The 26,110-nt window shown below is 39.3% G+C and overlaps 1 protein-coding gene across 2 annotated transcripts in view; it reads right to left on the bottom strand.

The window, feature by feature from the left end:
- cyfip1 (cytoplasmic FMR1 interacting protein 1) overlaps window positions 1-26,110 on the bottom strand; it is a 92,545-nt gene that overhangs the window by 20,321 nt on the left and 46,114 nt on the right. For both annotated transcript variants that reach the window (XM_078402086.1, XM_078402087.1), the window contains exons 14-24: window positions 24,699-24,824; window positions 22,175-22,341; window positions 19,693-19,840; window positions 15,593-15,746; window positions 13,549-13,705; window positions 12,264-12,360; window positions 12,045-12,121; window positions 11,849-11,957; window positions 10,702-10,821; window positions 9,744-9,943; window positions 5,308-5,395 (exon numbers count right to left, since the gene is read on the bottom strand). In XM_078402086.1, the coding sequence (XP_078258212.1) occupies window positions 5,308-5,395; window positions 9,744-9,943; window positions 10,702-10,821; window positions 11,849-11,957; window positions 12,045-12,121; window positions 12,264-12,360; window positions 13,549-13,705; window positions 15,593-15,746; window positions 19,693-19,840; window positions 22,175-22,341; window positions 24,699-24,824 (1,443 nt within the window). The remainder of the gene's footprint in view (window positions 1-5,307; window positions 5,396-9,743; window positions 9,944-10,701; window positions 10,822-11,848; window positions 11,958-12,044; window positions 12,122-12,263; window positions 12,361-13,548; window positions 13,706-15,592; window positions 15,747-19,692; window positions 19,841-22,174; window positions 22,342-24,698; window positions 24,825-26,110) is intronic.

The following is a 26,110-nucleotide window of genomic DNA, read 5'->3' as shown; positions in this document are numbered from 1 at the left end:
GGAAAATTACATGGTGGGAAGAGGTGAAAGGACAAGTATTATGTCTCCTTTGGCTGCAGGGAAAGTGTAATAAATGGAGTAGTCAGTGGAGATAAAAAAAACAGACCAGGAAAAGAAGAGGTTTCGTCAAAATGCTGAGAGGGGAGAATGTCACTTGTGGTGAAACATATTCATCAATATCCCCCAGATTTTTACCACTCATCTCCGCATTAGGGATAATTATACAGCGGCCAATTAACCTACTATCCCACACGTCTTTGGGATGGTGGAGGAAACTGAAGCACCCAGAGGAAACGGAATATTGTGCAAAACACATACAAACATCACCTGAGATAATGATTTACCTTGGGTTCTTAGTACAATAAGGCAGAGTCTCTCCAAACTGCTCCACCGGGACATTTCATCAACATGATCATTGTTGTTTCACCCACATTTCCAACAAAATCTGATTACAAGCTCGCAGTATTTCCCAATGACAGGACTGCAGGAAGCCCTTAGTCCAAAGATAGAGCCAATTAAAGTCAATATGCCTGCAGTGACTTTTTGAAAGTTCAATCTAATTAGTCATGCAGCATAGATATGGGTCCTTCGGTCCAACTCTCCCATATTAACCAGGTTTTATAACTGAACTAATCCCATTTGCTTCCATTTGGCCCATATCTCTCTAAATATGTACCTGCCTAAATGTCTGAAATGTTGCCACTTTATCTACCTCTCCAGCTTGTTACATATATGCAACACACTGCGTGAATAAATTGCCCCTTAGGTCTTAAGTCTCTTAAATCTTTCCCCTCTCATCCTATACCTATATTCTTTAGTGGTCTTGCCAAGTAAGTCCACAATATAACATTATAAATTCCACCCTTAAGTAATGCACTATAGATTGCACCTTACCACATTAGTAAATACCTCTTATTTTTCTTTGGTTCATTTGTTAATACTTTTATGTATTTTCTGGAGGTTAACTCAACCACCTTAGCAATTATCTACAAACTGTTGATTAAAAAGGGTTAAGTCCTATATTATGTCAAAATTCAATCTAGCAGAGAGAAAAAAGAAGAATGTGAACAGCACATACTACTTAATGTACGAGTTGAAGCACTGAGAAAATTAAATAACTGGAATGACAATAGAACGAATTGAAAATTCTGAAATAACCACCATGCAAGTTTTGCAAGAGTCAGGCAGAATTAGTTCCCTAATATACACCAAGTAACTTTAAACTCTTCTCCCACTCTATTTTCTCATGTGGTATAATAACATTTTGAGAGGTACAGTCCTTTCCTCAAGACTTATGACAACCCATGCTAAAACTGCTCTCATGAAACCCAGTCCTTCCACTTCCTGGCTACACTTAGTGTGAAACGGCTTGTAGAAATCTCGGATTTCAAAGCACAGAACCTCAGTGATCTATCTGATCAAAGGAAGACTTCAAAATCCACGTTGTCTCCATCACAACAGTCCCAATCGTATCCTGTCAATTATGGGGAATTGTCTGCACATGGACAAGCTGAGAACTTTATATTTCTCTATACTGTCAACTTGTGCCTCATCCATTCAATCTGTCGTAACTCATAGCCTTTTTCCAGCCATCTGAAACAGTCAGATGAGGCCTTGGTTGAAGATTTAATCTTAACCTTGTCATATATGATAATTCAGCTCTTCCTTAATATGGTACTGAAATATTATATTTGATTAATATTTGGGGCTTAAGTGTGGCTCGAAGCCTGATCTGACTCCATAGGAGGGTACTGAATTGTTCAAGGAGTTTTTATTTGAACTCTATATCCAGTAGTTTAAGATTTTTAAGTTACTTTTTAAGTTAGATTGAAGTAGCGAATGAATTGATCGCATAACTATTGATGCTTGCATTAAAAGTGATCAAATTAAGTTTGTCTTATTTTATATAGCGCAAATTCAGTCTATCCAACTATGGCACGATCGAGATTCTAATCAAAATAAAATCAAAATTAACTCAAATGTTACAAAGATATGCAATTAATTCAAAATTGCTACGGCTTTAATTAAGACAGACACAAAATACTGGAGTAACTCAGTAGGACAGGCAGCATGTCTGGATAGAATGAGTGACGTTTCAGGTCAAGAAGGGTCTCAAACTGAAACATCACCCATTCCTTCTATCCAGAGATGCTGCTGCTCCTGCTGAGTTACTCCAGCATTTTGTGTCTATCTTCAGTGTAAACCAGCATCTGCAGTTCCTTCCTACACAAGGCTTTAATTAATTTTGGAAGTTGAATGATTAAACACTGGCAGACATCCATTATTTAAAATAAAGTATGTTTAGTTCTTCAGTTATTAATCAATGGCACCAAATACAATTGATTCGCCAAAGACTTGTACTAACATATCCAGGGAAAATAGAAAATAGAAAATATTGTCTATCCTAACATGATTTTAATCTGGCAGTTACAACAACAAAAATAGATTTAAATTCTTAGATCAAAGCATTTACGACAATAAGTACACAAAAAATAAGCCAATCAAACCCATATACTGGACAATTGATGATTGCATTTTTTTGTCTAACCAAATGCAAATAGATAAAAGAAAATTGCATGACAGTTTTTCCATCAGCTCAAAACAATTCAAAAGAAGTGAGCCATCAACAAAAACGGTCAACCCCTCAAATTTTTCTTTAAATGTCAACTAGCAATAGTTGCAAAGAAATTCTCCAAAGCCCACATTAATTAAATGGCCTGTGCAATACCTTTGAAATTTGCTTTTCTTTAAATAATATCAGCACCAGCTAATTTTCAGCCGAATGAGAGCAATTTCACAGCAGTGTAATTTATTGCTCAATAGGTATTTTATTAGCTGCAGGTCAAGATACTAACTAAATTTAATGCTGGCCTCTTCTGTAGAAGCACCACAGATGGATTACTGAACACATCAATACCCCCCATTGTATCTCAATACATCTTTTAAAACATTAAAAAATCTGAAACAGCAAGAATCAGACTTGAGGTAAAAGGACGCTAGAAAACAGTGTTACTGATTCTTGTTCTTAATCCCACTTTGAGTCATACAGTGATACAGTGTGGAAACAGGCCCTTCGGCCCAACTTGCCCACACTAGCCAACATGTCCCAGCTACACTAGTCCCACCTGCCCGCGTTTAGTCCATATCCCTCCAAACCTGTCCTATGCATGCACAAGTCAAATTGTTTCTTAAATGTTGGGATAGTCCCTGCCTCAACTACCTCCTCTGGCAGGTTGTTCCTTACACCCATCACACTTTGCGTGTAAAAGTTTCCTCTCGGATTCCTATTAAATCTTTTCCCCTTCACCTTAAACCTATGTCCCCTGGTACTCTATTCACCCACTCTGGGCAAGAGGCTCTATGCATCTATCCGATCTATTCCTCTCATGAATTTATACACCTCAAAAAGATCACCCCTCATCCTCCTTGCTATTACTATTTGCATTCTTTGCACTTTCTTTAAGCAATACAGTTCTCCAAAACCTCTGAGCATCTATTAATTCAGTTTCCTGAGCATCCTAAATTGTAATCACTCCTGGAAGCAGCTGAAAAAATGGAGGTTAGTCCTACATACAGTTATGCCAGAGACTATATGAGATTTTAAAAAAATGTGATTAAGCAGTCAGTTCTACAGGACACGAACAGGCCAAAATAAGAGTATATCAGGACAGATAAACAAATCTTGGAAATAGAGTAGATGCAGGCCGATGTTGTTAAGGTTCTTGAGATTAGAGGCCTAAGCAACTTATTTCACGAGCGGGGATAGAGCAAGGGGGAGGCAGTGAGGAGAGAGAAATCTCCAGAGGAGCCGAATTTAATGATAGTCCAAAAATCAATGACATTGTGTTTAGCAGCGAGATCTCTGGCAATGGGCAAATAGAAGCAGACAGCGAGCCACTATGGTTGAGGTCGATTCACATAAACAAAAATCATTTACAACGATGGAACTCAGAATTCCTTTGCAATTTCTGATTCACTCTTCCATCTCCCTCTGCCATTCTATTTACGACACATTCTTGTGCAAATGAAAGAGATGCAAGACCTGCCTATTCTCTCCCCTTCCACCACACTTTGCAATTTATTTTCTCACTTCTCCAGTTCTGATGAGCAGTTTTTGAATGGAAACTTGAACTGCTTTTCCTGCTGCAGATGCTGCTGCCTGATCTTCTGTATACTTCCAGCATTTTTAAAAATTTTAAACCACAAGGATCAGCAGTTTTTGATTTTCAAATATTATCCAAGAGGTATACAGAACAATGTTGCACAGACATATCAAGTATTAATAGGATAGGCTAAAGGATAGTATAAGGCCCAATGTTTGGGAAATCACTCAATCTCTGCCTATCTATTTTCCTTCTTTTCTCTTCAAAAGAAAAACTCCTTGAACCTATTTCCATGACCACATTTTTAAGTCATCAGTTATAATGTCTCCAATTTTGGCTCAGTGCCAAATTTTACCTGATAAAGCTTCTGCGAAGTGCCTTTAGATGTTTTGCCATGTTAAATGTGCTACATCAATCCAGGTTATAGTCAACTTGGAAACAGCCAGAAATAATGAAAGTAGAGGAAAAGGTGAGGGGGACAAAACAAGTACACACAACTGGAAAACAAACAAGGTAAGACAAGAAGAATAAAAATCAGAATGACAGCTAAAGGAGTATATTTCTTATTCATGAACTGCCATATTTTACATTACACAACATGAATCGAGGATTTAAAATAACAAAGTGCAGAAAAGCTTTAATAATCCAGCAAACTCACGGCCTTGGTGGTGTGAACTGTTGAATTTTCTGCACTTAGTGGATGCAACTGCTATCCATAACTATCATACTTTACATTTTCACATTTATTTTGAGATGTTATACAATATCACACAAAAAATTCCAGTGAAACCAGTAAATTTTTGAACCAGGACTCTGATGTGTTTCAGAGGAGCCCGTAAAACATCATGCAATGAATCAAATGCCAAATCATTGGCATTTCCAAATATTCAACTCTGCATTAATTGGAATTTTACTGTATGCCCTGTGATTCTTTGAGCAATGGTCCAGAGATCCACTAATAGAAACCTAAAACTTGTTTGATGTATTTTGTTTAAAATAATATTTTAGGATTTAATTTAGACTATTCGTTTGAATGCCAAGAGGTTGTGACCATTTCATGTTGGTTAAGATCTTCAGCAAAATAGAAGAAATTCTCTATTAAATGGAAAATCCGAATTCTACTACATGAAACAACTTTATCTTTTACAATAATTAATATGTTATTATTAAGCCATCACAACTTGAAAAACAAACATGCACTAACCTTAGTTCCATATAAGTACTGTGGATGTGCATTTGGTTGCTTATCTCTTTGAAATTCTTGAGAGAAGGGCAGAACAGTACGCACAAACCTGTGGATTTAAGAATAATGAAAGGTATAATATTTTATTGATTTTAAATGTCATTATTTCCCCACGGGTAAAATCATAATGTCAGACATGGTGTAAATATGCAAAAAAATCTGAAGTTCTCCGATTACATGCATACTTGAGTAGAGCAGGAATACCCTTAGCATGATAATCAATTTAGTTGAATTAGCTATTCGGAAGATTGGTATCAGAAATAAGCATCAATGCCATTAGGTTAGTCAAGTCAAGTCAAGTCAAATTTATTTGTCACATACACATACTCGATGTGCAGTGAAATGAAAGTGGCAATGCCTGTGGGTTGTGCACAAAAATAATTACAGTTACAGCATATAAATAAAGTTAATAAGTTACTAAACATAGCACAAAAAGTGTCGACAAAAATTTAGTCTCTGGGGTTATCAAAGTTGACAGTCCTGATGGCCTGTGGGAAGAAGCTCCGTCTCATCCTCTCCGTTTTCACAGCGTGACAGCGGAGGCGTTTGCCTGACCGTAGCATCTGGAACAGTCCGTTACTGGGGTGGCAGGGGTCCCTCATGATCTTGCTTGCTCTGGATCTGCACCTCCTGATGTATAGGTCCTGCAGGGGGACGAGTGTAGTTCCCATGGTGCGTTCTGCCGAACGCACTACTCTCTGCAGGGCCATCCTGTCCTGGGCAGAGCTGTTCCCAAACCAGACTGTAATGTTGCCGGACAGGATGCTCTCTACAGCCCCAGAGTAGAAGCAATGAAGGATCCTCAGCGACACTCTGAATTTCCTCAGTTGTCTAAGGTGGTAAAGGCGCTGCTTAGCCTTACCCACCAGTGCGGCAATGTGCGTTGCCCACGTCAGATCCTCTGCGATGCGGACTCCCAAGTATTTGAAACTGCTCACCCTATCCACAATAGACCCATTTATCTCCAGTGGCGTGTACGTCCTTGGATGTTTAGCCCTTCTGAAGTCCACAATCAGCTCCTTTGTTTTAGTGACATTCAAGAGGAGGCTATTGTCCTGACACCAGAGTGCCAGATCAGCCACCTCCTCCCGGTAGGCCTTCTCATCGTTGTTGGAGATCCGGCCCACCACCACAGTGTCATCAGCAAACTTGATGATGGAGTTTGAGCTGAACCTGGCCCTACAGTCATGTGTGTACAGGGAGTACAGTAGGGGGCTAAGGACGCAGCCCTGGGGGGATCCTATGTTCAGGGTGAGGGAGCTAGATGTGTGTTCCCCCATCCTGACCACTTGGGGCCTGGCAGTGAGAAAGTCCAGGACCCAGGCACACAGAGGGGTGCTAAGCCCCAGTTCCAGCAGCTTCTCAACCAGTCTGCTGGGGACTATTGTGTTGAATGCTGAACTAAAGTCAATGAACAGCATCCTCACATAGCCCCCCTGGCTGTCCAGATGAGAGAGAGCGGTGTGTAGAACCTGGGAGACCGCATCATCCGTGGACCTGTTCGGACGGTATGCGAACTGTAGTGGGTCCATGTTGCGAGGAAGGAGGGCGCAGATGTGCTTCTTGACTAGCCTCTCCAAGCATTTCATGACAACCGAGGTGAGGGCCACCGGTCGGTAGTCATTTAAACACGCTGGAGAGGCATTCTTTGGCACCGGTACAATGATGGATCTTTTGAAGCATGCAGGGACCACGGACTTTGCCAAGGAGAGGTTGAATATTGTGGTGAGCACTGGAGCAAGCTGAGTAGCACAAGACTTTAGTACTCGCCCAGATATACCATCTGGGCCTCCAGCTTTCCTCGTGTTCACACGCGTCAGAGCCCACCTCACCTCATGCTCGGACACCGAGAATGTGTGCACATCCCCGGCGGTGGATCCCCCTCCAGCCTCGCTAGCCAGCGCCCCTTCGGTGCTGTTTTTAGACGGCGAGCTGGTGGTGTTACCCGTCTCAAACCGTGCGTAAAAAGAGTTCAGGTCATCAGCTAAGGAGGAGCCGGCACTTCCGGTTGAGGGGGTGCTGGACCTGTAGCTAGTTATAGTCCGTAGCCCCTGCCAAAGGCGCCTGTCGTCCTGCTGCTCCATCTGTGACTCCATCTTGTCCCGGTACCTCTTTTTTGCATCCTTCACTGCCCTTCGCAGTCGGTAGGACTCTCCCTTGTAGTCGTCCATGTTGCCGGATGCCAGGCCGGAGTTGTAAGCAGCGGTGCGAGCATTCAAGGCCACGCGAATAGACCTGTCCACCCAGGGTTTTTGGTTAGGGAAGATACTGACCCTTACCGTGGGAATGATGGTATCGGCTATTGTGGCAATGAAGTCCGTAACCGCTTCCGCAAACTCATTTACGTCTCTGGAACTTGCTTGGAACATGTTCCAGTCGACTTCGCTCAGTGCATCTTGCAGCATGGCCTCTGAATGGTCAGCCCACCGCTTTACATCCCTCGTCACTGTCGCTTCCCGTACTATCCGTTGTTTGTACTCCGGCAGCAGGAAAATGGCAGCGTGGTCAGATTTCCCAAAAGGAGGGAGAGAAACGGCCTTGTAGCCTTTCCTGAACGGCGTGTAGCAGTGGTCCAAAGTTCTTTCCCCCCTGGTGACACACGTGATGTGTTGGTAGAAGTTGGGCATGACCTTTTTGAGATTTCCCCTATTGAAGTCTCCAGCCACCAGCACAGCCGCATCAGGGTTCTTGTTTTGGTGTTGACACAACACATCGTGTAGGGTGGACAGTGCCACGTCGGTGTCCGCATGCGGTTAGATGAGATACGGACAGGTGGGTTAGGGTTAGATAATTGGACGAATGGACGAATGGGAAAAGCAGTGATATTGCAATCCAATGACCACTTTTGTAAATGAAACACCATGTTCTTTAACTGATAAGGTGTCGACTAGGCCCCTGTTCTAATCAGACATGGTATTAATTTACCCTGTAAATACTTCTGAAATACAATCCTTGTAATGGAGAGGATCGGTAGTTAAATTTCATATAACCAAGACACAGGTCATGGTTTTGGCCAGGAGGGCCAAAAAAACTGAACAGATCATTGGGCAGAATATCTGAATAATTCTATTGCTATTTACATGAAGCTTCTTTATTCAAAAAGAGAGTTGGCAGTTGAACACTATAGGCCAATTAGTTTAACATATGTGCCGAGAAAGCATTAGAACCATTAGATGTATCATATATCATATCATATATATACAGCCGGAAGCAGGCCTTTTCGGCCCTCCAAGTCCGTGCCGCCCAGCGATCCCCGCACATTAACACTATCCTAAACCCACTAGGGACAATTTTTACATTTACCCAGCCAATTAACCTACATACCTGTACGTCTTTGGAATGTGGGAGGAAACCGAAGATCTCGGAGAAAACCCACGCAGGTCACGGGGAGAACATACAAACTCCTTACAGTGCAGCACCCGTAGTCAGGATCGAACCTGAGTCTCCGGCGCTGCATTCGCTGTAAAGCAACAACTCTACCGCTGCGCTACCATGTGTAGATTGGGAATCAGAAATTATTTGGGACCAAATTAATAGGTGAGAAGGTCATGTTGAGGAATAGAATAATGATAAAAGGAGATTGGGAGCCTAGTGCAAAATTAAATGGAATATTTAAAAGATCCAGACTAAAATGGATAATTTAAATCTGATAAAGGAATGCGCAAGAATGTCAGTGCTACAGAGTGAAGCAATATTAATAAACAATTAAAAATCCACAGAACTGCAGATGCTGCAAATCTGATATGAAAACTAAACATGAAACAGAGTCAGCATTTCAGATGACATATCTTTAATCAGAACTGAACAAGTGAGAAAACAAGTTAATTTTATTTAATAGAGTGTGGGGCAGAATGCAAATAGCAAAATGAATTTCTCTCAGAGTGAGGCCAGGTTTACCAAAATTTGCTTGGCCAAAATGTAAGTATCCAATGCTGAAATTTAATTCTTTAACTCAATGTATACTTCTGTCTGATTAAATTTCTGAAGCATCACACAACACCATACTATGTTAAATGATACTACATAATATAGAATTGTTTGTAATATGTCACAGGAACGACTAGGGAAATCAGCATTCCAGATAAAGCATTCATTAATTTGCACATCATTTAAATTGATCAACAAAGTACACAACACAATATAACTTATCTTACCCAAAACTACTAAACTGACACTGGTTTGTCAAAAAAAAAGCACAGTGCTCAGCGGGTCAGGCATCTCTGGAGAACATGGAGGCAAAGTTTCTGAAACATCGCCAATGTTCTGTAGAGATGCTGCTGGACCCACTGAGTTACTCCAGTACCGTGTCTGCTTTTGTCATTAAAAGCCAAGTATCAGAGAGATTATGCCACAATTTTACACTCGAGTATGAAAATAATTTAAGACCATAGTCAAACCTTTGCGTGGAACCATTGTAACAATAGTTTGGAAGGAAATCGTAATTGAGCTCCCAGAAAACATGAAGGGTTATTCTTCCATATGGTGCTGATACATTATGATTGGCTTCCCTGAACATTGCATCAAAACTGTCCAGGGTGAGGTATTTACTAAGCAGCTTGTGACTCATACGATTGACTTCCATTAGACCTTCAAGCTCCTAAAGAAACAAAATCAGAACAAAATGAGTGTTCAGTATTGTACATTTTCCAGATGAAGCTAAGCAATCAACATCTGATGGATTACTGTGTAAAAGCACATCACTGTATATTCAATTGGACATTCATAGAATCTTACTGCATTGGAAATAATGTCATTGTTTGTGCCTGTTCTATGTCCTTGAAACACGTGCCAACTTTAGTCTAACAGGTTACCTTTTCCTCCCAAGATTTTGCGCAATGATTCTTATCAAGCACCCATCCAATTTTCTTCATGGATATTCTACTTTCTTTTGTACATAAAATTTGAATTTTTCCTCTACTGCACTGTATCCATTCCCAAAATGCATGGTTTTTATATGCTCATGTATCCAATTATTCTATTGTACCATGATGACACTGTAATATAAGACACCACGCTGTCCCAAAATATATTTTTAAAGTCTTCATGTAACTTTACAAACATATTTCTTCAAAGTGTAATGTTACATATCCCATTGCAAAAGGTTGCACAACTCAAACCAATACTTTAACCGAAAAGAAATCAAAAACAATCGAGTTATTGCATGTAGAATTCATCTCTGGTTATCTGAGGTCTAAATGTTCTTGCTGAATACCATACTGTTTATTAGGAAGTTATGTAATTATATATGGTGCAACATAGACAATAAAACACAATGAAATCCACATAAATGCATTTGAACACAACACAATTTTTTTCAGTAAAAAAGCACCAATTCTATAAGACACAGAAACATACCACAATGGAGGTGAGATCTTCACTCTCAAAACGTGTAATTGCCAATTCTAATGATTTATACATTGCTGCTGAAATTCTTTGAGTGATCAGTCGATTCAGGTCTATTGATCTACCAAGCAGCTGTCATTCAAGAGATTAAAAATATTAGTACATTAACAGAACAAGACAAATTCTATATTTGATACATTCAGAATTTTTGACTAGAACAGAGACATAGAAAAAAAAACTGCACAGAAAGAAGCTCCTCGGCCTCATCCAAGCTGAGCAGGTCTCCTCCCCGAGCTCGTCGCATGCGCCTGCATTTGGCCCATGGTCCTCCCCCCAACCTTTCTTATCCATTTACCTGACTAAATGGCTTTAAAATATGCCATTAACATTCCCATGCAAATCATTCATAAGGATACAAACCGATTTCTATGGCACACTACTGATCACAGACCTCTAATGCAAAAAATCACCCTCCACTACCATTTTCTGACTCCTACCACTGAGCAAACTTTGCATCCAATTGGCTCACTCACCTGGATTCCACATGATTTAATCACTCAAACCAGCCTACCATGTGGGACCTTGTCAAAGGCCTTGCTAAGGTCCATGTTGATGATATCTACCACCCTACCCGTGTTAATCTGCTTGCTCACCTCTTAAAAAAAACCCAATCAAGTTCCTGAAATATGATTTTACATGGACAAAGCCATGCTAACCATCCTTAATCAGTCCTTGCCTATCCAATAACAGATAGATACTGCCTCTCAGAATCCCCTCTCCTCCAGTAACTTTCCCACCACTGATCTTAGGGTCAGCAACCTGTAGCTCCCTGGCTAGTCCTGACAGCCTTTCTTAAATAAAGGAACCGCATTAGCCACCCTCCAGTTTTCTGGCTGCTCAATTTAGCATTTTGCTCGTTTTACTGGACAGCATCTGTTATAATAAAATATCTCCAAGCATAACTTACTTTCAAAAATGTAACAGATAAAATGAATGATAATGATTTAAATGGAGTTTACAAAAAAGAATGAAAGACAAATTAAAGCCAAGGCTTATACCTTTGTCTTATCTCATCTTTAATTTCCTCGATGTTTTTCTGCAGTATGGGGCCTAGGATTTCAAGTTAGTACTTCAATAATGAAAAGAAACAAACTCCCACCTGTACATGTTTTTGTTTCAATAAAGTCTCATATCTATTTGATGGCGGCATTGGTATATTAGTTCCTTGATTCTTGCACTCAGCTCGGAGCCGCTTGTCCAAAAGGAGGCTGGAAAATTAGATGTGATATTGTAATATATTTCAATAACCTTTCCTGCATATCGTATAATATATGAATAATGGTCTTGAACATTACCTTGCTGCCAGAATCTTGTAGTAAGCATATATCTGGTCAGCCAACTTGTACACAAATTGGTCAAAGCAGAGGTTCACCTTAAAAATTAGCACAAATAATTCACTTTGACTAACTGACTTGAAACTTCACCAGTGAAAAGCAAATTTCAACTTGTGTTGAATTAAACACTCATTGAAAGATATGTACAGCCTTAAAAAAAAAAATTAAATCAATAATTACCTCTGCTTCAATCTCATCATAAAGGAACTGTTTCTTGAATTTTGTGAGAGCATAATGTGCACTGTCATTGTACAGGTCCAAGGAATACAATACATATCTACAATTTTAAAAAAGTCAGTGTTCATCAGGGTTGCTCAATAATTATTTGTCTATACAATGGAAATCTGACTAATTAAAACATTGTTGTAGTTCCATTCAGTCATCAATCTGGTGCTTCATTACAATCAGCGGCTCCAGTTAAACTTCCATTCTTGTTTGCTGAGAGCCCCTCCATCTCAGCCACCAGCTCCAGCTTTATGTACTTCTGAAGCATCCACATTTGTCCAATTCTGCCGAAAACCCTTACCTCTAGAATTCTCTCCACCCACACCCACCATCATAAAGTAGTGAGCTGCCCTATATTTTTCTCTTGTAAAATATTCTGTCCTGATGCCTCCACCATGGCTCACTGTCAAATTTTGTTTGATATTGCTCACAGGATGCTTGTAACATTTAATTTTATAGTGTTGAATAAATATAAATGATTTGTTTCTAAAAAATAAATGGAAACGAATTAAATCTATTGAAGAATGCCAATCCAAAGCTTGGCTATATTCACTAATCTTTTCAGTTGACTAGTTGTATCTCTTCCATCACATCACCCTTTGTGGTTAAGGCTGCCACGCAGACATAAAAGAAGCAGCTTCAAGCAGGAAAACTGAGAGCTGGGATCAGCCATTTACTAATTGCTTGTGCTTAAAAGTATAGAATTGACTTGCCACAGTTCTGGACCTCTGTGCATTCAAGCAGCACTCCAGGATCTCCAAGATAATTAAACCCAGATTTGTACTGCACACCAATTTAAAGATAGCCATTGTGATCTACATGTAGCACCAATAACTGACAAACTGAGAAAACATACAGATGTGATGTAGAGTGGACTTATTCAATAAATTGTATCTGCAAAACTATGAAACTATTTATGCTGTTTGCCTTTATTCAAAAATTATAATCTGCATCACATGTTCTTGAAGTATTCAAATATTTAATATAGAGATCACTGCCATTCTTTTTTTAAAATTGATCTGGCCATCACATAACAGGTCCAAGGTATTATTGTGACAAGAGTAGCAATGTAAATAAAAATGCTAGAAATGTATAACTCTTGGGGACTAAAGGAAAATAAGGTACTATTAGTGTCTTCAATTCAATTTTAATATTGTCAAGTGCCCATGGATATAAACATTATTATACAGTTCCCTTCCCCATGCAATGAAATGTCAAAAAAGTTTACTTAAGATCTTACTCCATCATGGATGCTTCTTTGGTCTCCAAAATATGGTCAGTCAAGATCCAGGGCATTGACATCTCAATAGGAAACTGAATTCTTCTTCCCATCGTCAATTCAAGAAAGAACTCTCTGAACCAAAGTTGAGACAGGTCACAGCACTGCTGAAGTGTTTCTAATGGAAAAAAAGTTCAGTTTCAGCAGAGATAAATTTCTCAAATACAAAATATATACCTTATCATGAGAGATAGAGATTTTACATCATCATAGTTCTGTTCATCAGGTTTTGCTTTCTTCGATGCTCAATTATATTTACATTAAAAACAATTTAGATTCATATGTGTGAAAAAAAATTGTATACAAAACATGAATCAAGACAGAACATAGGGACATGGAACATAGAAGAGAAGGACTTAACACTCATGTACAAAAAATAAGTACATCCTTTGGGCTGCATAGTGGCGCAACAGCAGAGTTGCTGTCTTATAACACCAGAGACCCAGGTTCGATCCTGACTCTAGGTGTTGCCTGAAGGAGTTTGTACATTCTCCTTGTGTACCGCGTGGGTTTTCTCCGGGTGCTCCGGTTTGCTCCCACGTTCCAAAGATGTACGGGTTCGTAAGTTATTTGGCTTTGGTAAAATTATAAATTGTCTCCAGTGTGCAGGATACTGCTGGTGTACAGGGTGATTGCTGATTGGCGCGGATTCGGTGGGCCAAAGTGCCTGTTTCCGTGCTGTATCTCTAAAGTCTGAAGTCTCAGCTTCAGCAAATCTTTCATATTTGACTTGCCAGTTCCATAATGCCAAGGTTCTTTAGAGCATCAGGATCTTGTGTGATATAATGCAACCACGTGGATGGGCCACAACAGGTTAGGTGCATGAAATAGATGGATAAAGCTGCCTGCTAGTAAAGCCATAGCCTGGCTTTGATGGCCACCAAAGTGACCAAAACCTTCCAATGTTTCCCAGAATCTTCCAATTATTAAAAATCAATTACAGAAAAAAATTAGATAGAAATTAAATCAGTCGTAAGAACAAATAATTAAAACATTAAACTTAATTCAAAGGCTGTATAATAGCGTATACTTACTTACCTGTTAGTCTCTCAGGTGCTTCTGTCTATCAAATGTTTGGGCTTGATGTGCCTATATCAGGAATACCCTGATGCAAGTTCAATGGATAGCAACTAGTGCTGGGAATTCAGTAAGTTTGTGCCCCGTTGACGGATTCCACAAGGATTCCAACATCAGAGCGCAGCTAGGAAATTATGTGCCCAAGACTCCACTACCTTCTGATACTTTATTAATGTACATGATGCAAATTAAAAAATACAAATGAAAGACTTAAATGAACAGTATTAACTTGATACTTTAAGCTCACTTAACATCGATTTTGATTCAAGAATTAACAGAAAATAGGTGCAGGAAGCGACCATTTGGACCTTCGAGCCACCACCACCATTTATTGTGATCATGGCAACTTTATCCAATTGTGATTTTTAAAAGTCTACCAAAAATAATTTAAGGCTCTCCCCACTGAATTCACCATTGCTCTCTCTTTTTACTTCTGCAAATGATGAGATAGTTTGGTTTCAAAATGATGGTTCTGCCATATGTAAATAAGCCAAGATCAATTGTACTTTAGATCAATTATGAAATTCAAAGAAAAAATAATAAAATTTAAAAGCACAAACAAACATAATATTTTGGAAAGAAACAAATGTGACAATATTCTAAATACAGCAAATGTTATTGGTTCCTACACTATTATTAGTGATTTCTACCTGAAGGTCTTTCTGTGGAGGTAAGTATTACAAAATAGAACTTTAAGTAGTTCAGCTCAAAAATTAATTACAATTCACGTCATTTTGAAACAAGGTATTTTTTAAATTAAACTAAGCAAAAGAACCTTCAAAGATGCTATAAAATATTTATTCCGCCTTCTATCCAATGCCTCGCATTTCTCCATGCACAATTTAAAATGAATAAATATCTCTCATGACACAAGATCAAAATATTAGTCTGTCCCATCCGACTGCCTCCTGTGGAAGAAATATCTTACCACTGAAATTGAGCAAGTGAGTGTAGAAGAATGAATGTCGATGAAATTCTTCTATCGCCAAAATGGTGGGGCCCTCAAGACTACTTCTCAATGTTTTCTTTGCTCCACTTTTGTCAGCAATGAGGGACTCTAGCATAGTTCTAACCATGTAGAGCTACATTAAAAGGAAAATGTAAAACAACAAAAGAAAAGGTAGAGGGCATATTAGTCATTATACATTTAATGGAGAAAGCCCAACTGTTCCACCACTGGAGAGAGTTTTCATACTAAACTTGCTCTTGCACAGTAACTTTTTCATGAAAATGAGCCAAATTTTATTGAGGCACCCTGCTTTAGTGTTTTAGATTAATAAAACGGTATTAGCACATTTATTTTAAAAATATTAAACCCATTTAAACATGAATTAAAGGACATAAAATTCAACATGTTCAATCTTCATAGGTTGGAACAATTTGACTTTCTTTCATCTAAACAAAATAGGCTTTCTTCTTACCACCAAAGTTTAAAATGGTTGGATAGATGTAGGAACGTCTCAGAAACGTATTCGTCGCAATGAGTGTTTTTTCCAGCCCCAAAGATTTTAGCTGCTTCGCTAGCTCCCCAGATAGCAATGATTCTGCCATGGTGCGCACCATATACAACTTAAACCAGTTGGCAGTGGCAAACGTTAAGATTTAGAGAGAAAAGCAGAGAGTGTGAGTTTTGTTAAACAGCAATAGGAAAGAATTTGATTACTGTTAGTACTACATTGCTCCAAAATGTTATCACAGCAAGCAACATAAATTACATTTAAAATTACAGAATTTCTCATGTTTAGAACTGGAATGGTCTGAATGGAAAAATCAGGTAACCTATATCAATGATTGTTTCACATTTTTCCATGAAGACTGAAACTCAAGAGGAATTGCTAAAATGATTATATAACAAAGATAAAAGGAAACAGTGGTTTAACCAACTTCCCTCTTTTAAGATGCATGTAAGCAAAATACCTTTAAATTTAGTGTCAAGAGCTTAGATTATACCATATAACCATATAACAACTACAGCACGGAAACAGGCCCGTTCGGCCCTACCAGTCCACGCCGACCACTCTCTCTGACCTAGTCTCATCTACCTGCTCTCAGACCATAACCCTCTAATCCCCTCTTATCCATATACCTATCCAATTTACTCTTAAATAATAAAATCGAGCCTGCCTCCACCACTTCCACCGGAAGCCCATTCCATACAGCCACCACCCTCTGAGTAAAGAAGTTACCCCTCATGTTACCCCTAAACTTTTGTCCCTCAATTCTAAAGCTATGTCCCCTTGTTGGAATCTTCCCCACTCTCAAAGGGAAAAGCCTACCCACGTCAACTCTGTCCGTCCCTCTTAAAATTTTAAAAACCTCTATCAAGTCCCCCCTCAACCTTCTACGCTCCAAAGAATAAAGACCCAACCTGTTCAACCTCTCTCTGTAGCTTAAGTGCTGAAATCCAGGCAACATTCTAGTAAATCTCCTCTGTACCCTCTCCATTTTGTCGACATCCTTCCTATAATTTGGCGACCAGAACTGCACACCATACTCCAGATTCGGCCTCACCAATGCCCTGTACAATTTTAACATTACATCCCAACTTCTATATTCGATGCTCTGATTTATAAAGGCAAGCATACCAAACGCCTTCTTCACCACCCTATCCACATGAGATTCCACCTTCAGGGAACAATGCACAGTTATTCCCAGATCCCTCTGTTCCACTGCATTCCTCAATTCCCTACCATTTACCCTGTACGTCCTATTTTGATTTGTCCTACCAAAATGCAGCACCTCACACTTATCAGCATTAAACTCCATCTGCCATCTTTCAGCCCACCCTTCCAAAAGGCCCAAGTCTCTCTGTAGACTTTGAAACTCTACTTCATTATTAACTACACCACCTATCTTAGTATCATCTGCATATTTACTAATCCAATTTGCCACACCATCATCCAGATCATTAATATAAATGACAAACAACAGTGGACCCAACACAGATCCTTGGGGTACTCCACTAGACACTGGCCTCCAACCTGACATACAATTGTCAACCATTACCCTCTGGTATCTCCCATTCAGCCATTGTTGAATCCATCTTGCAACCTCACTATTAATACCCAACGATTTAACCTTCTTAATCAACCTTCCATGTGGAACCTTGTCAAATGCCTTACTGAAGTCCATATAGACAACATCCACAGCCTTGCTTTATCAATTTCCCTGGTAACCTCTTCAAAAATTCAAGAAGATTAGTCAAACATGACCTTCCAGGCACAAATCCATGTTGACTGTTTCTAATCAGGCCTTGTTTATCCAAATAATTATATATATTGTCCCTAAGTATCTTTTCCATTAATTTTCCCACCACAGACGTCAAACTAACAGGTCTATAATTGCTAGGTTTACTTTTAGAACTTTTTTTAAACAAAGGCACAACATGCGCAATGCGCCAATCTTCCGGCACCATCCCCGTTTCTAATGACGTTTGAAATATTTCCGTCATAGCCCCTGCTATTTCTGCACTAACTTCCCTCAATGTCCTAGGGAATATCCTATCAGGACCTGGAGACTTATCCACTTTTATATTTTTCAAAAGTGTCCGTACCTCCTCTTCTTTAATCCTCATAATTTCCATCACTACTCTACTTGTTTCGCTTACCTCACATAATTCAATATCCTTCTCCTCGGTGAATACCGAAGAAAAGAAATTGTTTAATATCTCCCCCATTTCTTCCGGCTCAGCACATAGCTGTCCACTCTGACTCTCTAATGGACCAATTTTATTCCTCGCTATCCTTTTGCTATTGACATATCTGTAGAACCCCTTGGGGTTTACTTTTACATTACTTGCCAAAGCAGCCTCATATCTTTTTTTCGCTTTTCTAATTTCCTTCTTAAGATTCCTTTTACATTCTTTATATTCCTCAAGAACCTCATTTACTCCCTGCCGCTTATATTTATTGTATATCTCCCTCTTTTTCCGAACCGTGTCCAATTTCCCTGGAAAACCACGGCTCTTTCAAATTATTATTCTTTCCTTTCCACCGAACAGGGACATAAAGACTCTGTACTCTCAAAATTTCACCTTTAAATATCCTCCACTTCTCTATTATATCCTTTTCATAAAACAAAAAGTCCCATTTCACTCCTTTTAAATCCTTTCTCATCTCCTCAAAATTAGCCTTTCTCCAATCCAAAATCTCAACCCTTGGTCCAGATTTGACCAAAGCCGCACACAGCAAACACTGATATTAAAATATACCATGCACATCAACATAAGATGTGTACAGAACAGAAGGACCAAGATAGTGTGAAATTTCACATCTTAATAACAAAAAATTCCACAGTAATATCCAGGGAAAAAAACAATGCTAACAATACAAAAGCTGCCAGCAACTCACAACTCACATTTTAAAACAGCAATTGTGAAATTAAGTGCCTTTCAGCAAAAAAATAACTGATCATTCCTGACCAGCCAAGAAAATGGAATGTTATTTGCCAGATTAGCATTTTGTTAATAGCCGCTTGAGTTAAGAATTTCAGTGTTAATAACTTACAATGCAGATAAAGGAAAAAATAGCACTCATCGGAAAAATTCTTAGCACCCATATTTGCATAACATTCCCGTCTTTATAGTAATTCCACTGTAATGCTTATTAATAAGCCACCAAATTATCTTTTGAAATTCTCACTGGATAGACTAACCCCAACTTAAAACCAAAACATTAAGTGATTAGAAGCTGTAAATAAAATTCTGTTGAATTAACTAAACATTGTGAACACAGATAACTGCAGGGGAAAAAAGGAACACAAGAATACACAGAAGTTAATTTAGCAGTATAAGATCTGCCTAATTAAATATTTCTTAAATATATTGCACAATATTCACTGCTTCACAATCCCCAATTTGCTGCCAAATGTCCACCTTGCTCTTTCTTTATCCTTTCATGCCCAGATTATTAGTTTATTGGCAGTCTCATAAGCAATTTAAATCTCAATTCTCATTCTCATTTTTGGCTTTCACTCTCCTTTTTTTTGAAACTGAGAACTATAGAGGAAATATGAGCATTTAAGTAACACCTGAGTGCTGGATGGTCCAACTGCTCGAGGGGTAACCTTGATATCATAGCCACCTCTGGGATCTTTCTCTCCTCTGAGTGCAGGATCATTTGTTGGCTCTTGACCAACCTCCCAATCGCAAATAGTCTTCCGAATAGCTTGAAGAACACTGGACAAACATAGGACAAATGTATCAGCATCAAATCAAACATCATTTCTAATTGGCTGCTTCATTTAATGGTCTGAACTTTATTGCTTTCAGTGCTTACCATCATTGGACTGAAACATACTGTAACTTATGAAGGACGTGTAAAATTAGGCACAAAAAATCCAAAAGACATTGTCTTTGATTGTCTGTTGCTCTAGTGTGACAACTCTTAAGATAAATACATCAAGTACGATCAGCCACAGAACATGGAATCAAAAGCTTTAGTGAAACTGAGAATCAGGAAGGACTGTGAATACTCTCTTCAAATTTGGCTTCCCAATTTGTCTCATTTACTTTTGACGCACGAAGGCATGCAAGCCGTAACACAAACCAGTGGGTGAACGTTAAAACATTGTTGCCCCAGCAATTCTCCCAATATTTCCCATCGCCCTACACCTCTAATAAAGTCCATGTGGGATTGGAAGTAATCTTCAAAACTGATGGAAACCCATTCATCTTCCAGAAATCTCAAGTCAAATTGTACTGCGCATCTGCATGTGCTTGGATACCAAGTTTCAATCCATCATCAATTCATTCACTGAAGTATACATGAAGATGGGCTTTGTACTCAAAGTGGGCAAGACCAACTTGCCCTGGGAAAATAAAATGTCAAGAGACTGGAGTGGATGAACCACTTTCTGCATCTCCAGAGGTAACGGTTGGCAAAAGCAGCCTTTTATGATTGAGGGAAAGGATATTTGAAGATAAAAACCCTGGACCAAGCAATAGTGATCTCTGCCGTCCCATATGCTTTTGAGACTTGGACAACCTACAGGAAGCACTCTGAGGCACTAGAAAAATAATTACTCATGCTGTCTCTCTAAAATCCTACAAATTCACTTGAAGAATAAGTGAACCAAAATCAGTGTCTTCTCCCTGGCCACCATCTCTAGCATTAGCGCTCTAGTCACACTCAGGCAACTATACTGAACATTTGTATGCCAATACCAGACTCTCAATACTGCTAAACTATTTGGAGCTCTATCAGAGGAAGAGATTACCAAGTCAGCAGAGGAAACATTGAAGTGTGAGATCAAATCTATCTTCAAAATAGTCCTTCAGATAGTTCCTCTGTCCCTCTTTCCCTTCCAGTTCTCTCACTGTCTTCCTGTCTCCAACTATATCCTATCTTTGTCCCGCCCCCTCCCTTGACATCAGTCTGAAGAAGGGTCTCGACCCGAAACGTCATCCATTCCTTCTCTCCTGAGATGCAGCCTGACCCACTGAGTTACTCCAGCATTTTGTGATACCTTCGATTTGTACCAGCATCGGCAGTTATTTTCCTATTCAAAAAATTCCTGCTGCATAACTACTTGAAGTGGAGGAAGGCAAGAAACTCGAGGTCTTGCATCGAGTAAATGGAAGTCTGATATGTATGGCGGAAAGTTTATGCGACCACACAAACTGCCCACCTGCTCTGTCAAGCATCCCATGCCCCTTTTGTGGAAGAGATTGTGGTTGTCACATGGGCCTCAGCAATTATCTCAGAACCCTCAAAATTGGACAGGAACCCAACCCTTCTCGGGACTGGCTGAGAGAAGAAGCCCCTCCAGACAGTAAGTTAGTTTGCAATGTTCTGCATTATGAACATTTGTGATCAGTGACCTCACATTTGATACAATAAACTGTTTTTGTGGTAAACAAATCCTCAAATATTAGCTTTAGATGCTTGAGGTATAATAAACTAGTAAATTATTTATTGAACTAATCAGTCTGGTCTGACAACCTCTCTAGTCTTAAACAATTTAAAACTTGTTTAGAGCAATTACTTAAATTGTATATTTTTTAACTACAGTGGAATTTAATTAGTTTGTAATACTTCATGTTCTTCTGTTTCATCTGTACACTTCAATTCCCATCTCAATCTGGAAAACAAATGTTATCTGGATGCCTTTTTAAAATTTCCTGGTTGACCTCTGAGAAATATTCAAATGTGATTAGCTGCTCACCCAGCTTAATGACACTAAAAGTGCTTAATGCCCGGACTTCCTTCTACACTGATACGCATCAGTGACCGACATCAGGAAAGATGTTTAAAAACAGAAAGTGTGACATCTTTATGAGCAGCTTTATTCAAGTTCAGTATTCAACATCACATGAGGAAGAAAATGCTTACTGATTTAATGCCCTCAACAATTTTCCAAGATCCCCATACCTTCAACTTGTATGTATGAAATTTAAATCAACTCCAACATTTTTAAAAACTGTCAGATTTATTTTAAGGTAAAGTACCATGGCTAATATAGGTCTCCAAATTTGACAAACAAAAAAAAAGCCATCACCATATTCACAAACCTTTGGATCACATTTTTCTTCTTTTTGATGGCCTGGCGTAAAGGTTCACGAAGCGTTTTCTGAGCAAAGTTTTGGAGTGCGGCATAAATGGTATGTCGAATTGCATGATTGAACACACTCTCCATTCTACCCATCAGCACTTGCAATCCTTTTATCATTGCTATTACCTGCATTGCAAAACAGATAAATCATATTTAAATTTTATTCCAGTTTTTTTTTTTTTTTTTTTTTGAATAAATTTTTTATTGGAGATAGGTACATAACCTGTTTACATCTTTACAGTCATACATTTTTAAATTAATAATATTGTCAATTATTATTATATTGTCTCCAATACCTTTTGCCCCTTTTTTTTTTAAACTAGATAGAACTAAAGAACTAGATGAAGTAAAGAAAGAAAAAAAAAGAGAGAAGAAAAATAAAAACAAAAACAAAAACAGATTATAAAGATAAGGAAAAAGTTAGTTAAAGAAGAGTGGAGAAATTTATTAAAATAACAAAAACTTCATTCGAGATATATTCGTACATTTCAAAGTATAGCATTTCATCCATTCTTTAGTCCGAGTGCTAGTCAGGTTCCTGTGCTGAACCATTCTGACCCTTTAAGTAATCAATAAAAGGAGACCATATTCCATTAAATAATTCCTGTTTGTCCAACTAATCAGTCTGGTCTGACAACCTCTCTAGTCTTAAACAATTTTATTCCAGTTTTTTTACGTACACAATTATGCTACTTTTAATCGAGTGAAAAGTTAAAGTGGAAAATGACAGCTTTAACTTTTCACAGATTTGATGATTTTTAATGCCTGGTTAAGAGAGATTGAACATTTGGCATTATCTCAATTGATTATGAATCCCTTGTAGACCTTAATCAATTGATAAGTGACCATATTATAAAGGACAATTTAGTCAAAAATAATAATTTAACAATGCTTCTCACTCATATCAGGGGTTTTATCCAAACCGAAAGGTCAGTTTCGAGATACAGCATGGAAACAAGCCCTGCGGCCCATTGAGTTCGCACCGACCAGCGACCCCCGCACACTACCACTATCATACACACACTAGGAACAACTTACAATTTTACTAAGCCGATTAACCTACAAACCCGTATGTCCTTTGAGTGTGGGAGGAAACCGGAGCTCCTGTAGAAAACCCTCGCAAGTCACAGGGAGAACGTACAAACTCCGGACAGACAGCACCCATAGTTAGGATTGAAACCGGGTCTCTGGCATCGCAAAGCAGTAACTCTACCGCTAAGCCAGCTTGCCGAAAGGAACCCAAAATATAGACAACAGACAATAGGTGAAGGAGTAGGCCATTCGGCCCTTCGAGCCAGCACCGCCATTCAATGTGATCATGGCGGATCATTCACAATCAGTACCCTGTTCCTGCCTTCTCCCCATACCTCCCGACTCCGCTATCATTAAGAGCTCTATCTAACTCTCTCTTGAAAGCATCCAGAGAATTGTCCTCCACTGCCTTCTGAGGCAGAGAATTGTCCTCCACTGCCTTCTGAGGCAGAGAATTCCACAGATTTACAACTCTCTGAGTGAAAAAGATTTTCCTCATCTCCGTTCTAAATGGCCTACCCCTTATTCTTAAACTGTGGCCCCTGGTTCTGGACTCCCCCACCATTGGGAACATGTTTCCTGCCTCTAGCGTGTCCAATCCCTTAATAATCTTATATGTTTCAATAAGATTCCCTCTCATCCTTCGAAATTCCAGTGTATACAAGCCCAGTCGCTCCAGTCTTTCAACATACGATACTCGCCATTCTGGGAATTAACCTAGTGAACCTACGCTGCACTCCCTCAATAGCAAGAATGTCCTTCCTCAAATTTGGAGACCAAAACTGCACACAGTACTCCAGGTGTGGTCTCACAAGGGGCCCGTATAACTACAGAAGGACCTCTTAGCTTCTATACTCAACTCCTCTTGTTATGAAGGCCAACATACTATTAGGTTTCTTCACTGGCTGCTGTACCTGCACGCTTACTTTGAGTGACTGATGAACAAGGACACCCAGATCTCTTTGTACTTCCCCTTTTCCTAACTTGACACCATTCAGATAATAATCTGCCTTCCTGTTCTTACCACCAAAGTGGATAAGCTCACATTTATCCACATTTAATTTATAATTGTTACAAACCATAGCAAAAATTGAACCAAGTACAAGGAAATATAAAGGTATTAGAAGAGAGGGCAGTGGAATGATCATGTCAAAAGTTTAATTCTTTAGTTGTAAATCTATCATGGTGACTGCCAGAGAATACTCTTTATAAAGATTCAAACACCAAGCTATTGTGAAAAAACTATGCTTTTGGGAAGCACAGAAAGTTCAAAGTAGGGACACCACTTTGACTTTAATATTCAAAGAATAGCTAAGACCACATTTAAATGGCATTTTCTAATGTCATTAGGTCTTTAACCATTTTGTAATAGAATGCTATGTTTATGGCTGTTCTTTGAAAACTTCTAAACAAAAGTTTGAGATAAATAGGTATATTACTCAGAATCCCACCTCGACAAGTGCAAATTTCTCTTCACTTGTGTAATTGTATCTTGTTGCCCTCTCATATTCTTCTGCATTATCCGGACAGTCTTTATTGGAGTACTTATCAGTAGGATGCACAAGCTTCCAAGAGTACTGTAAAATAAGGAAGCATAAATTAGGGAAAACTAAAGAAACACAAACACTGGAAATCTGATGGATAAACATATGTTTGAAATGCTCAGCAAACCAGGCAGTATCTATGGAGGGAGAAATATTGCTCAGGCCAAAATGGTTATAGCTTATCAGGAACTTGAAAACCATTTGAAAGTTAGTTTGGAACTGACAAGCAGAAAAAAAAGTCACGGGTAAAGAACACTGTTCCTTTGGTTTAGGAAGTATAAGAAAATAACTGCAGATGCTGGTACAAATCGAAGTTCACAAAATGCTGGAGTAACTCAGCAGGACAGGCAGCATCTCAGGAGAGAAGGAATGGGTGACGTTTCGGGTCGAGGTTTAGGAAGGATCTGCAGATGCCGGTTTAAACTGAAGATAAACACAAAATGCTGGAGTAACTCAGCGGGACAGGAAGCATCTCTGGAGAGAAGGAATGGATGACATTTCGGGTCGAGACCCTTCTTCTGCCCTCACGAAATATGAGGTGCTTTTTAGTTTAGTTTAGTTTAGTTTAGAGATATAGCGCAGAAACAGGCCCTTTCGCCCAACCAGTTCTCTCCGCACATTAATACAAACCAACACAAACTAGGGGACGATTTTACACTTATACCAAGTATACAAACCCAAACCAATTAACCTACAAACCTGTACGTCTTTGGAGTGTGGGAGGAAACCGAAGATCCCGAAGAAAACCCATGTAGGCCACGGGGAGAATGTACAAACTCTGTACAGACAGCACCTGTAGTCAGGATCGAACTGGCGCTGTAATGCAACAACTCTACTGCAGCACCACCATGCCATCCCTCCATTTGGGAGGAACAGCTCATATTTCGCCTGGGCAGCTTACACCACAGCAGTATGAATATTGACCTCTAACTTCCCTCTCTCCATCCCTCCCCCTTCTCCGACCAGACTAACTGTTCCTAGGTACCTTTCCTACAGTAATCGGACTCCACTATCTCTTAAGAACACAGCTGCTACTTTAACAGGAGGTCAGGAGAGAAGGAATGGGTGACGTTTCGGGTCGAGACCCTTCTTCAGACTGATGTCAGGGGGGCGGGACAAAGGAAGGATATAGGCGGAGACCGGAAGTCAGTGGGAAATCTGGGAAGGGGGAGGGGACAGAGGAACTATCTAAAGTTGGAGAAGTCAATGTTCATACCGTTGGGCTGCAAGCTGCCCAGGCGAAATATGAGGTGCTGTTCCTCCAATTTCCGGTGGCTGAGCACTTCAACTCCCCCTCCCACTCCCAGTCTGACCTTTCT

This window comes from Rhinoraja longicauda, chromosome 7 (genome assembly GCF_053455715.1).
Source record: "Rhinoraja longicauda isolate Sanriku21f chromosome 7, sRhiLon1.1, whole genome shotgun sequence".
Taxonomy (NCBI): domain Eukaryota; kingdom Metazoa; phylum Chordata; class Chondrichthyes; order Rajiformes; family Arhynchobatidae; genus Rhinoraja; species Rhinoraja longicauda.
Note: the sequence above shows the minus strand (reverse complement) of the source record. Positions and strands in the feature narration are given on the sequence as shown.